The sequence below is a fragment of the Thermobia domestica genome, chromosome 1, assembly GCF_964235325.1.
Source record: "Thermobia domestica chromosome 1, izTheDome1.hap1.1, whole genome shotgun sequence".
In the NCBI taxonomy this organism is placed as follows: Eukaryota; Metazoa; Arthropoda; class Insecta; order Zygentoma; family Lepismatidae; genus Thermobia; species Thermobia domestica.
In genome coordinates this window covers 75,701,728-75,715,591 of record NC_137454.1, presented here as the reverse complement: position 1 = coordinate 75,715,591, position 13,864 = coordinate 75,701,728, and the positions used below count along the sequence as shown (strand labels likewise).

At 36.3% G+C, this 13,864-nt stretch overlaps 1 protein-coding gene across 2 annotated transcripts in view; it reads right to left on the bottom strand.

Annotated features, from left to right (window-relative positions):
- Nucleotides 1-13,864, bottom strand: part of Wdr59 (WD repeat domain 59) — a 133,916-nt gene that overhangs the window by 64,541 nt on the left and 55,511 nt on the right. For both annotated transcript variants that reach the window (XM_081759637.1, XM_081759643.1), the window contains exon 14: nucleotides 12,633-12,862. In XM_081759637.1, the coding sequence (XP_081615763.1) occupies nucleotides 12,633-12,862 (230 nt within the window). The remainder of the gene's footprint in view (nucleotides 1-12,632; nucleotides 12,863-13,864) is intronic.

The following is a 13,864-nucleotide window of genomic DNA, read 5'->3' as shown; positions in this document are numbered from 1 at the left end:
ACTTTCAATCATTTTGGATACAGCGCATCGTATGCAGAGAAAATGTTGTACAAATGTATGAGAAATACTTATCGATGTAGAGTCCAATATTTCAATAAAATTGAGTTTATTCGGTATCACTGGACACTTTTATCAGTCACTAAAAAGATACTGGAAACTTCAAAGAGCTAAACACTGCTACTGTGCCGCGATCAAAGTCGGGTCTCCAACTACTATGCTGGTGCGCTTACAATGTTATCCAGCCTATCCCTGCTCCAGTAACACATTTCAGGCTGAAGCTGAGTCATTCATACCACATGATCTGTACTAAAATACCTACAGTACCAAATGTTAATGAAAAACTGCTGAGATTAAATTACCTACATTGGTGGAAACACATTCAAGAACATCATGTAGAAAGTGTTCAATTCTAGCGAAATTATCACCACAGAACGTGTGTTTGTAGAAAGCAGATTACCCGAAGTGTCTGTATAAAACATGCTATTACAGCTAATATGTCTTAGTGAAGATACCGCGTAAAACGTTGGTTCGTTAGTTGAGTTTATGTTCGGAGTCCCTTTCAACACCGCGACTTTATGAAGCACGGATCTACAGCTTAACGTGAGTTCTAAACTACATGAGCTCCTAGGGGAACCGAACCTAAATCTCCTACGCCGAGGGCAAATATGACTACATATAACTACGAGAGAACTCGACTTCCTAAATAGACGACTTGCGATCTATTGCGATGCTTAAATCGGATATATAGGAACTGTCATGAGAACGCTGTGCATCCTAACTCTAATGTATCTGTAAGTTTGAATTCAATGGAATTCAAAAGGCGAGATAGTGAGTATGGGACGTGAAAAGAACCAGCTTACCATGCCAGTTCGCTAAGCATTACGCTGCTCAGCTAAACCAACCACTCATCTTCACTCTTTATGTTGGAGCTCAGTCATTGAGACCGCATACACTATTATATAACTGTTGTACTTGAACAATAAGCATTATACCAATAAACCTAAATTGGTTAAATTAGATATTATATGAGAATCAGAGGAACCAGAAAGATATTTTCTTAAATCATATCCTCTATAGATGCGAATTCAATGCAACTCAAAGAATGAAAAATTGAATATGCGCCAGAAACTGGATTGGAATTTGGCGTCGCTTGAATCATTAAGGTTATAAAATACCTTACCTGCAGCTAAAAGTGAGATCTGAAAAACATGAGCTTCGCTTGGAATCGATCCCGGTTCTCACGTGCCCAAGATGAGTACGCTAGTCACGAGGGATCTCTGCCGGCGACTGGAATTTTTACAGTAAGCATGTTTTATCTCCATTCCACTCGCCATTTTCATTTTTCTGAATTCGCTCTTACAGAGGGAACGCTATAAGAAAATGTATGTCATTTTCTCTACGAGACGGGGTCCAAAAGAAACCGGATTGAAAGAGCACTGCCGTTCCTAGGTGCAGTAGAGAGTTCTCCTGCTAGGTAGGTCTAGTAGAGACCTTCCCAGATCAGTTGGCCAAGCGGCGTCTGCGTAGGAGGTTAAGTTTTGATCGTATTATTGTTTTTCTCAACTGTTCTCGTTTGCCGCCTGCGAAATCGTTATGGCAGATTCTAAGGAACAAGGAGTGTGTTTGCTTCCTATTTGGAAAATCGGAAAGGAAAACTTACCAAATGCTTCAACAGGCTTACAAGAAGGATACTATGAGCCGCACACAATTTTTTGAGTGGCTTGGGCGCATTAAGTGTGGTGAGATGAGTGTTGAAGATCATGCTCGTTCTGGGTGCTCTTCATCATTTCGAAACAACGAAAACATTGAACAAATCTGCCCCAAAATCAGCGCAGATCGTCGTTTCATGATCGATGATATTTTAAAACAGGCAGGAGTGAGTTGGAGCTCATGCTAGCGTGAGGTTTTGCAAATGAGATATGTTGCCGCTAAGTTTGTTTCTCGCCTGCTCACACAGGATCAAATCATTCGTCTGAATTTGAGTCAAGACTTGAAAAATCAGATTGAAAGTGATCCAAACTGTTTGACCAACATGATGACATTTTCTGAGAATTAAAATCTAAAAGGAAAATGTTTTGATGGTGTAGAGGCTGTAAAATGAACTTCGCAGAGCGCATTGGACGATATAAAAGTTGCAGGGTTTCAGAGGTGCTTCAAACAATGGGAAAGAAGATGGGAGAAATGAATCGCATTTAATGAAGAGTACTTTGAAGGAGACTGAAAGAATTTTGTAAAAAATGCAGTAAATTATTTTTTTAGAACGAAAGTCCGGTTTCTTTTGGGTCCTCCCTCGTATGTCCCACGTAATAGATAGTAGAGAAGTTTTGAAGAAACTATTTTGAGTTGAGTTGATTTTGAGTTTAATGTCCCGTTTAGCAGCAAGGCTATTTGAGACGTGGACGTACTGATTAACGTCCCACTGGGAATTGAAAAAACGAAATCTTTAAGTTTCACGTCCCACGATTGTGTCGGCTAGGCTAAAGGAGACGGTGATGATGAGAAATGAATGAGATGGTGAAATGAAGAAAGTGGGACGAAATGGAAAAATCCCGAGAAAACCCATGCACACAGTGTTTGTTCACCACAAAGGTCACTTGGCGCGAGGTGGGATCGAACCATGCGCCAGAAATGAACGCTCTACCTCTGAGCCACCGCAGCCACCCGCCGGGAACTGAACCCGGGTCTCCCATGCCAAAGGCGCGTTCGCTAACCACTTAGCCATGAAGGAGCTCCTAAGAAACTATTTTCCAGAAAAATAAAAATATTTGGTCAGATCTCAACTGGAAAATTAATTTGAATCGTTTTATATTCAAACTTGAATTTAGATCAATATTGGCAAAAGTTATTATTAACTCACTTAATATAAAGACATTTTTTCGTAATATACTCTAAATAACTTTGTTAGAAATGTACTTTGGACTTTCATATTCATGTAAGGACTGATATACTTCATTACCTTAAGGTGATCTCTACTTATAGTTACGTATATCCTTGACTTAGATGTCTAGGTAACATTGATTGAATTTACGTTACTCAGAATTAGGAATTAGATTTCTGGGTTTTCGGCATCTATGGCCATTTTAGCCCGTAACGTGTGAAGGAAGACGTACCTCGGGATCACACCGTTTGGGGACTTGGGGAGAAAGAGGCCTGGGACCAATATGGGAGATACCATCCTGGCATTTTCCTTGTATGAATGAAGAAAACCCCGAAAAACCTCACTTAGGATGGATAGTCTACACTTTTTCGACTAAATATCTCCACTGAGAATCGAACCCGGGACCGGTCGTACAAAAGGCGAGAACGTTGGCGACTACGCTACGCAGGGGCACAAGTCACTCAAGACTTCTCGTAGTCCACAACAATAGGAGATTGTGACATTCTACTAAACTTTTCGCTATTCGTAAATTAATTCCGGCCAAGTATCTTCTCCTTGGAAATTATCCCCTTTACACCTTTCCTTAACTTTCTTTGCTTGATTGATGGTGTCCAGTGATGCCGACTGAGTCCAAATTTAATCAGATATTAGTTTGTAAAATATAAGAATTTCTTAAACATTTTGGTTCAATAAAGAAGTCTCTTTAAAAATTTTGAATTGTCTATTCAAAAATAAATAGAAAAGGAAATTAGGTTCAAAGTGGTAGTTAGGATTATATACAGAGAAATAGTAACAAAGTAATAAATGTATTAATATCTAATGTACCGCTAAGAAAGAAAAAAAAAAGAAGGGAAAAAACTGAAATGTTTATTAGGAGAAGCCGTGTAAATTAATGTACTTTAGATAGAAGAAAAAAATGTTCGAATAATCTTGTTTTTTAAAGAACTTGTCACTGAAAATATACCAAAATCTGCTAATGTGTCAGTTCAGTTATCAGTACTCAATGTTCTTTATTTCTTTTCACATTCTGATTAGGTAAGCTCCGAACATACGCCTTTTACATTAGTTTTTCATTGGTAAGATAATCTAACTTTTTGTTTTGAAAGATCTGAAAGGAGACGTTTATTTCTACATCATACTATGATTTTTGATAGACAATTATGTTGCATTTCGTTATATTAGTATTGTTCTCATTAATATCACATCCTGTCTCGAACACCTGAAGACACTTCTTCATCTATGCAATAATTCTTGTAACCTGTTGACAACTTTTTAGTGGTTTTGGATGAAACAAGTGTAGAGAAACTCTGTATTATACAAACACCATCTTTAAATTTTGGTTACAGGAATAAATTTATTTCAACATAAAAGTAACAGTAACGGCACTCGTTTTTAAAGCACAAAATCTTTTATTTATATGGATTATTTCGTGGACCATCATTTATAAATTACGAAAATATAGAGAAACTGATGTAAAATTTTGTTTGATAGTACGAACTCGTTTTAGTCAAGTTACTAAAAGGGCGTGGATAAAAAAATAAAATAAATCTTGAGACTACTTAACATTTACATTATGTACAGTCTTGTTCAAAAAATCTTGGCGACCCACTTTGTTTTAGAAGGCAATAGATTCTGGCAACCGTACCAACCAATTCCAATACTTTAAATAAATATGTCAATTGGCCAAGGAAAATTCAAATTTGTTTCATTTAGTTCCAACTGTAGGGCGAGTACAAGCCTTTTTTAAAGGGAATTTTTTGAACAATACTGCACATTATACAGGTATGGAAAGTTCCTCAGTACATGCAAGTTCTATGCGACTAACTACACGGGCTATACTATATGGACATGTTATAAAGCGTTCTCCTTCTGTCCTCTATATGCTGTTAATAATGGGAAAAGAATATTCTTTATGTTATAGACACAGCAAGTGATTGGCAAAAGTCTTAGCGTAAACTCAAAACAAAACATAAGGATAATAAATTTTTGACTATAGTCAGATGAATTTTCTTTACCATTCGCGTTTCAAGCGGGAAAAAAAAGTTCTTAGGCAATATGCCTTATCTATTTCTATACCTTAAGCAATAATTTTGCACAACACGCAAAAACGAGGGTTTAGATCAGCAAATGATATTTGAGAATTATGGTAGTTTAGAGACAAAGTGTTTAGCTCTAGTACACAGATTCGAGTGTTCAGTCCCAACGCATGTATGACTTGCTATGAACAAATATCAGCCCGAGTGCGCTTGCTTTTCCTGAATATTCCATTTTCTTTCAATTCACCAATTAATTCGAATTCGTCGCTTTTGGTCAAATTTTGAACTATGTGTCCTAGATTTCTAGTAATAGCAACATTGCTGTTACACTGAGTAAGTTATTTAATAATGTTTGTTAACTCTAAGTTTAACAAAACATATAATACACCTAAGTGAGCATTTACGTATTATCAAATTCATTACGTATTAAGTGTTAACAAAAACTTCGAAGATGGTTGATCAAAATCTCGAGGTAGATTTATCGAAAACTGTCAGCAAGAATAGCGGGAAGCATATAAGCTCCGCCATTACCCATCTCGCAAGAAAAATGATTGATTATTGTTATAAATTTAGTTATGTGCACCTAGAACTGAATTCTCATGGAAGAGGAAATTGCAGACAATGGATCAGCATCCATACTTCCTAGACACCAACATTGTGAGTGTCTTGTTGATAGAACACGACTATAGAGACAATGTTTACAAACTAAGAAGGAATTATCTTAGCTATAGAGCGATCGATTTACGCCACCACCGCAAATAAACAGTAGAAAGAGAGGCGGCGATGAAAAAACAAACAAACAAACAAACAAAAACTGTACCTTAAATCTAACCCATGTAAAGCGAAGTGTATATATATATATATATATATATATATATATATATATAAGCAGGGGCTTTTATATAGATATATAAAAGCCCCTGCATTTTTTAAACGACATATGTGAATTTAAACTTGCAAACTGATAAATTCTGCAATACAATCTCCCATTATTACTGCTACCGAGCTTTGAGTTTTCGTTAACACTTGCCAATCTTCTGACTTACTAAATCAAAGTAATAATCAACCGAAGACAAGAAAAAGCAACATTTAAACTACTACGACATATTATAAATAACACAACCGTCATGATTTGAATCTGCATATAAATCAAAGTTGCCACGCTGACAATGAAAGCACGATTAGTATTACTAAGTTTACGGGATTGACATTTAACAACTCAAAACACTACTTTGCACAGCCTTCATCGCAACAATGTTATCTAAGCCAAAAGCTGCGCATTCGTTCTCTACAAATCACACCGCAACACATGTACTTTACCTTCTCTTTCTGAATATCATAAACCTCAAAGAAATCCTGGGGAGCAGAATAAGAGGAAAGCAGAAGAATGAAATAAATCAAATTACGACTATAAACTCTATACACTTTCTAAGTTCATTTTTATATATAGCTTAGAAGGGAACTTGATCTTGATCTTGTTACTCAGGCAATTGATTTTTAGCTGAACGCAAGTAGTAGGAAATACAAAACCAAGTTCAGAAACTTTTATATCAATTTCTACGCAAAACTCTTGCATCTTTTTTCTTCTTCTTTTCATTATTATTTTTTTGAAACGTATCTAAGTGCTCGAAAATGTCGTACTACTTTAAAAACTTCAGTTTTCGTGGCCCGATTGCTTATATAATTACACAATGGTTTGCACGTAAAAATGTAAATTTACGATATATTTTTGCAAGGTTCTTCAGGTTTGAATCTCGGAATTTATCTCCATGCTGAAATTCAGTCATTACAACATTTCATTTATATCAAATATATACTACATAGTTAGTATTTGGTGGAACCCCGTTTGCCAGTACGTAAAGTTTTAACGTACCAAACATTTTCTATAGAATTCAATTCAGTCATTATCCAGGGCACGGCAGAGTTTGAACTCAAAATCGCCTCTTACCAGGTTGTCAGTTGAGTGGTGTCCAGCGACAGTTTACATCTTTCAAAGAAGGACAGCACTCCATCTTGCAACACATTGATGTATTTTGCAACATTGGTGCCACCCACACCAAATGACACTATACCAGAAATACCTTTCCTAATGGTATCCCACATCATACTTATTTCACCCTATTTCACCGTAGGATGGTGCAATTGTTGTGAATTGTGGTCTGTAAGACAGGCTGCCCGGGAATTGGCAAAACCAGCTTTCATTGGAGAACAGAACATGGTAACTAAAAGTGTTGTGGCATCTTGCACATAACGATGGCGACGTGTTGGTACATTCCCACATTACGCAAATACGCTGGATGGTTCATGCCCATCTATCAATCTCGGCTGCAATATTATTAGTAGATGTGGATGGTTGGGTCCTTGCACTGCGATTGACTGCACGTTTCACGCGTTCCGGTCGATACGATCTTTGGTCTACACATTCTTTCCGTTCCGTGTGAACTGCATTTTCATCTTGTTAATAGTTACTTATGAAACACGTAATACAACACTGATGATGCCCTGACGAGTTTATTCGTGGTCGCATAAGTAAACATTAGAGCTATAGTAAACTCCGTCAGCTTCTCACAGCCACGTACGTGCGCCTTGGTGCCACTTGTGCTTAGTGCACAAAACTCTACCTATGTCGTACCCATTGGACGTATGCATTCACTTGGTATTTCTACGAAAACGCGTTACACTGCAGGTATTTATTTACTAATGTTAGGATAGTGTAATTAAATGAAATCTTCAAGTTTTACGTCCCGCGATTATGCCGGCTAGGCTAAAGGAGACGGTGATGAGAAATAGGTGAAATGAAGAAATTGGAAGGAAACGGGAGAAAACCGAGAAAACCCATGTACACGGTGTTCGTCCACCACAAAGCTCCCTTGATGCGAGCTGGGACCGAAACAACGAGAGGACACCAGAGGTGAGCGCTCTACCACTGAGCCACTGCGAACCCTCAGATGGTGTAATTACTACTGATTTTATCTGTACTATAGTTCTTTAAGTTCACAATAATTTCAACTAGTGGTGCTGCAGTCTTCGTCAGGCGTTAAGGAATTAAAAAAATAAGGAATTCTATTTCCTTCACAATTTTACGTATAAAAATGAAGGATATATTTCTTATAAAAATGAAGGATATATTTCTTATAAAAAAGAAGGATATATTTCTTACAAAAACAAGATCCATTATCTTAATTACATTACTTATAATATATAAATATTTCAGAAAAGGAAATGAACGTTTCGTTGCTATTTCTTCCACTTTTGCAATTTCTTTGGTAAATATTACTGCTAAACAATATGCCATAATCATAAAATTGTAATGTAACTCTTTCAGTGGTAAAAACATGTTTATAAAACTACGAAGTGTACATATTTGCTAACGGACGCTATAATATATATATTTTTAATTAAATAAAAGATGTTCATCTTATATCCAAAAACTGATTCATTATTATATGATTACAGCACTCACTAGGGTTTTCCTCAGCAACGTTACTTCTCTTTGCTCTACTTATGAGGAAGTCTCTAGACATGGTCGAAATTACGTAAGAAGGATTCCTTATATTTCGGATACAACGTGATTACCTGTTATTTAATTATGCAAAGTATAAAGATTAACGTTTGCTTTTATTAATAAAGCTCCTTATAGTGTATTTTAATCATTAACAAAATTCGCTTGTAGGTGATCGATTTCAATTTCTTGTGCGAATGATTGAAATACGTTTCTCTCTATTTACTGATGGACGCTAAGCCTTAAAACAGTAAATATAATAATTTATTACAAGAATGTAAGGTGGTGCTTTTATCTTTCTAAAATATGTTTCTCGTATTTGCGAAGCAGTTTTATGTAAGTATACATTTCAGCCAAAATACTCCTGGTAAATGTTTAGATGGACTTGATACGGTACATTTTCTTCTTTAGAGTCCATAATAAGCTTCTTAATTCTCATTTTTATATTGCATTTTGTCATGTTAATATAAGTGTTATCGCATTCACATTTTATTTCACACAATACAAAAGCAAAGTCTTGGTCTACAAAGTATATTTGAAAAAAACCAAGAAGATAATGAGATGTTTGCTTTTGCAATATTTATATTTAAAAGTGTGGACATAGATTGATTAACCTTTCTCATTTTAACAAAGCAGTCAACAGTTGAAGTCATTGTGACTTTCAAACACTGGAATATATAAGAACAGTAACAGATTTTAGAGGTATTCTTTGCGTACAATTGCAAAGTCGATTTATTTTTTAGATTTATGTTTTAAGATTCTGTGTTTCGGACTAAAGGAGATAATGAAAAATAATTGATGATAATTACATAAATGGATGATGACAATACAAACATCCACGACCTGAGCGGAATTCGAATCCGCGAGAGACTGGTCTTGTGGTCATCAGCTTGAAGTCTTACATTCCTCGACCGCGCTAGCTGGCTATAACAATTCATGAGTGATCCGCAGAGCTATTGCTTTTCCTAATGAGAACCAAAAATTTTCAACAAAACCAAAACATAAAAATTACGCTTAACAAGTAGCGGTATACGTGAAGGAATCTGGTTTATAAGGCTTTGACATTTTCTCAATTAAATTGAAGCCTAAAGTGGTAGTTTTATGTTACTTTCAGTTTTAATAGAAAGATAAGAGTGGAGATGGAATATATTCTTGGGGCCCTTAATTGATTGCAGAAAACAGTTTCTTGCTATATTATGGTATTCACTCTATAGAAATCAAAATTAAAATCGGAAGTGGTTGATTTCTGCTACTTCTAGCTGGAATGGAGGGTTAAGATAAAAGATAGTACTTATTCTTAGAACGCTAAATCGATTCCAAAAAACAGCTTCTACCCTATCTCTTATCGTTTTTGCTCCATGTATATCAATATTGAAAACGGAAGTTGTAGAGGATTTCTATCACTCCTGATTTTAAAAGAGAGTTAAGGATGAAAATGAAATGCGTTCTCGAGACGCTTAATCGATTGGAAGGAACCACTTCGCGCTATCTATTACGGTTTTTGCTTTATAGTGATTAACGTTAAAACCAGAAATGGTTAATTTCTACTACTTCTGATGTTAACATCACCTTTCTCCTAGTAATCCACCAAGTGCTTCTTGAGGTCGTTTGTTTCCCGAACGGACGAACACAGGGACAGAAATGGTAAATATATAAAGGAGTCTTAGTAAGCCAAGCTTCTTTAAAAGAACATGAAAATGATATCTTTAACATTTTCAGTGCCTGTTCATGGGAACATAAAAGTCAAGATTTGTCACTTACTTCGTGCCAACTGGGAATGTGGAGCAGAATTTCGTCTGAATCGAATAGTTTAACTACTCAAGTCGTAAGTTCACATACAATATACAGATGATCTATCAAAATAATGGAAGCTGAAGAAAATGTAACTTGTGTTATTAATATGACGTATGACAACAGTTAACTTCAAAAACAGCTCTGATTCGTCATGGAATGGAGGCATGTAAGTCATGAATGGGTTCTATAGGGATACTGTACAATTTCTTGTGCAGTGTAGCATTCAGTTCTGTCAAGAGTATGGAAAAGGATATTTATTACTGAATCAGATTTTCGAAACTGAGCATAATTATTTAACAGTTTTGAGGTCTGCGGATCGGGCGGGACAGGAGAGATGTTGTAGTTCATTCCGATGTTTATGAAGCGACGTCTCAACACTGCAGCGATCTGAACTGGAAAATTATCATCTACGAAAATTGTGTTATTGGAAGGAAACATCTCAAAACCATAGAATGCAAGTGGTTACCCAAAAATTCCACATAATTATTAGAAGTAACACGTCCTGTGAGCGTAATCAGAGAGCCCCTTAATTACTAGAAAATTGTGGCCCATAGCATTACAGAGCCACCGCCATATTTCATGGGATAGAGGCAATAGTTCGAAGTTCAAGCTTCTTTGGGCGTTCGCGGCCTACTGCTGAAAATAATGTAAAAGGAGAATCATCTCACCGTACTATACTTGTTCAACCCACACTGGTCCACTTTGTATGTTCTAGCACCATTTTCTCTGCGCCGAAGCGTTGTTGACGGTGATCAGCGGTTTGGAAATTGCAATCCCACCACAAATGTTCAGGTTTGCAATTTGAATCAGACAGTGTTTGTAGCAATAGGCTATTCCAGATGCTGATTGAGTTGTGCAGTCACTTTTGCCATACTCGCTCTATGGATCTTTGTTGCAATGATAACAGGCTTCCCTTAACGTCTGGACTCTACTCCTCTAGACACACTTATCATCTTAGATAAACTCGCAAAAATGAAATTCGGATCCACAATTTGGTCTCTTAGAAACTCAGAGGAGTATTCCATTTCGCATCTCCATCGTCTATTCGCTTCAACACGCATTTCCGTTCTACACCATCAGATGTACTACAGACAATCATCTAACATATCTCTAACTACTAACTGCTAGGCACTGCACACGTATTGCGCCTTATCATCTTACACATCTTAGTTGCCTACGTGTTTAAAACTATAGATGTTTCCATTAATTTGATAACCATATGTATAAGGAATATTTTTTTTTTTTTAACCCACAAAAATTATGGCAAAATTCTCGTTAAGAATTCAAGGGCACACGAAAAGGTTAGTAGTTGTTAATTTTAACAAGTTTATCTTGTGAGTATTATATGGAGTAACAAGATGTTTTTACTTAGAAGTGTAAATATTTAATTTTTACACATCCCATCCCTACTAAATATATCTTCTTATTTAGGGCTTGACAAGGCTGACAGCCGTTATCTAAAATTCGACGTTTAATGTTTTTTAAACAATCTATAGTAATTTGGAGGAGCAAAGTGGGTACATTTTGAATTTATTACAACAAGAGCAAGGGGGAAAATATGGAAACGATTAAGGGGATCTCAGAATTATACTTAAAATCAAATCTAATTTTTAAGAAGTTTGGTTTGTGAATCAAAATATCTTTACATAGTTATCTTGTCTGTCTGTGTCCGTTCGTCTGGGAGGCAAAAAATCTCAAGAAGTACCTGATGGTTCACCATCAATTTTGACCAGGTTGTACACGATCAAAAGTGGAATTGAGTTCGTTGATGGACGTGACCCACCCAGGTGATCCGAAGATATGCTCTTCATGTATTCTCTTAGGGAGTTACTATATATTGTTGCCCCTTAATATTATGCATCCCAACTGTACCTAAACGTCATGCTAGTTGCAAACTATCGAATTTCAATATTCTAACTAAACTCCTTCACGTGGTGTACACGAACTGTTACTTTTTAAACAATTAAGTAAATAAATCGTGGCTTCTTGTGCTTATGAAAGGTTCTGGTGGGCCATACAGTGCTGCTAAAGTGCATGATGGGTGGGTACTTCTTGCTTCATTGTCCCCTCCATCTTAATTCAAGTACCTTCCCGACTACCTCGCGATACTAGAACAGCATCAAAATTATCCAACCTAGATGGAAGCGCACTTAAGGCATAAAAGCCAGATTTGACTTGCATCCATGTAAAGTACCATGTTAAGTCCGTTATTTTAGATCAAACACAATTTCAATATTAAATTAAGATGTGATCTGGTTTAGATAACAACCTGTTCACCCCCGCCTACAAACTGAGACAAATTTCAGTAAAGAACAATTTATAATTAGAACCAGGTTAAAAATTGAATATAAACTCGTTATATAATATTTTATCTAACAGAGAAGTTCAAGTGTTCACGATACGAAATTTTAAAATGCCTTACCCTATCTTGAAAATAAAACGACGATATTGAAACGTTTCCATCTGTAGTTGGACTTTGAGCCACATTTGGGTAAATCAAATTATACTGTGTTGTTGATGACCCTGATGTTCCACCAAGTGTGAAAGTACTTAAGTTAGCACCAAGAGCTGATAGAGATCTTGGAGTAGAACATTCTGTTCCCATTGACACTCTTCGTGTAAATGATGGACGGCTAAAACATACCAGAACACCTAAAAAGAAAAAAATATATATATTAGAACAAAGGTTAAAATAAGTACGGTTTACTTAAGATAGAAAGAAAACTAAGAAATGAGCTGACGCAAATATAGCAAAATGCTGCTGTAATAAACACCAGAATGAAATGTTCAACTGTGAAATTATTTCATGCCTTTCTTTTTCCTTATTTAATGATGTTAATACATTTCTATTAACGAATTTTGAACTTCTAGTATAACGAACGAAAATTTATTTATGTATTTATTTCTTTTTTGCCTACAAATACAGGGTGCGGCACGTAAAACCGGCCCGTCGTAATATTCTGGTATATTGTGTTTTTGGCAACACTTAAATAATCTACCTTCCTACCAAGAGATGGCGTGTCGAGGTCGGGTCGACTTACGTGACCTGCAGCAGTCACGTGCAGCCGCAACCAGTGAAACTTGTCGAAACCAGTTGAGAAAAAGGCCTCGTTGTGTTAAGCCGGGTGAGTGTCAGTGTGTGATAATGCCGTATTCGATACCCGAGCGTGTTGCCATTGTTGAAGGGTTCATTCTCACTGGATCTTTTGTGAAAACAAAGAATTTGTTTCGGGAGAAATTTCCAGGACGTTCTGTGCCAGTAAAAAGCACCATTCAGGAATTGATTGAAAAATGGCGGCGTACAGGATCGGTTCAAAATGCTCCCAGGAGACGACCATCTGTCTGCACACCTGAATTAAAGATGCAGGTGGAGGAGATAATGACAAGAAGTCCAATACATTACATTTCAATACATATTCAATACATTACACTTCATTTATGTGTTGTAGTTAATCATATTCAATACATTACATTTCATTTTATGTGTTCACTTTACGGGCCGGTTTTACGTGCCGCACCCTGTATATTTTTTATTATAGTAATAGTTTCTTCCTTTTTCTTTTCTTTTTTTCTTTTTTTTCTTTTTTTTAACACTAAGTGCATGGATATTTTTAGAGTATGCAGGATATTTGACATTCGTTGAAGTGGTTTTGT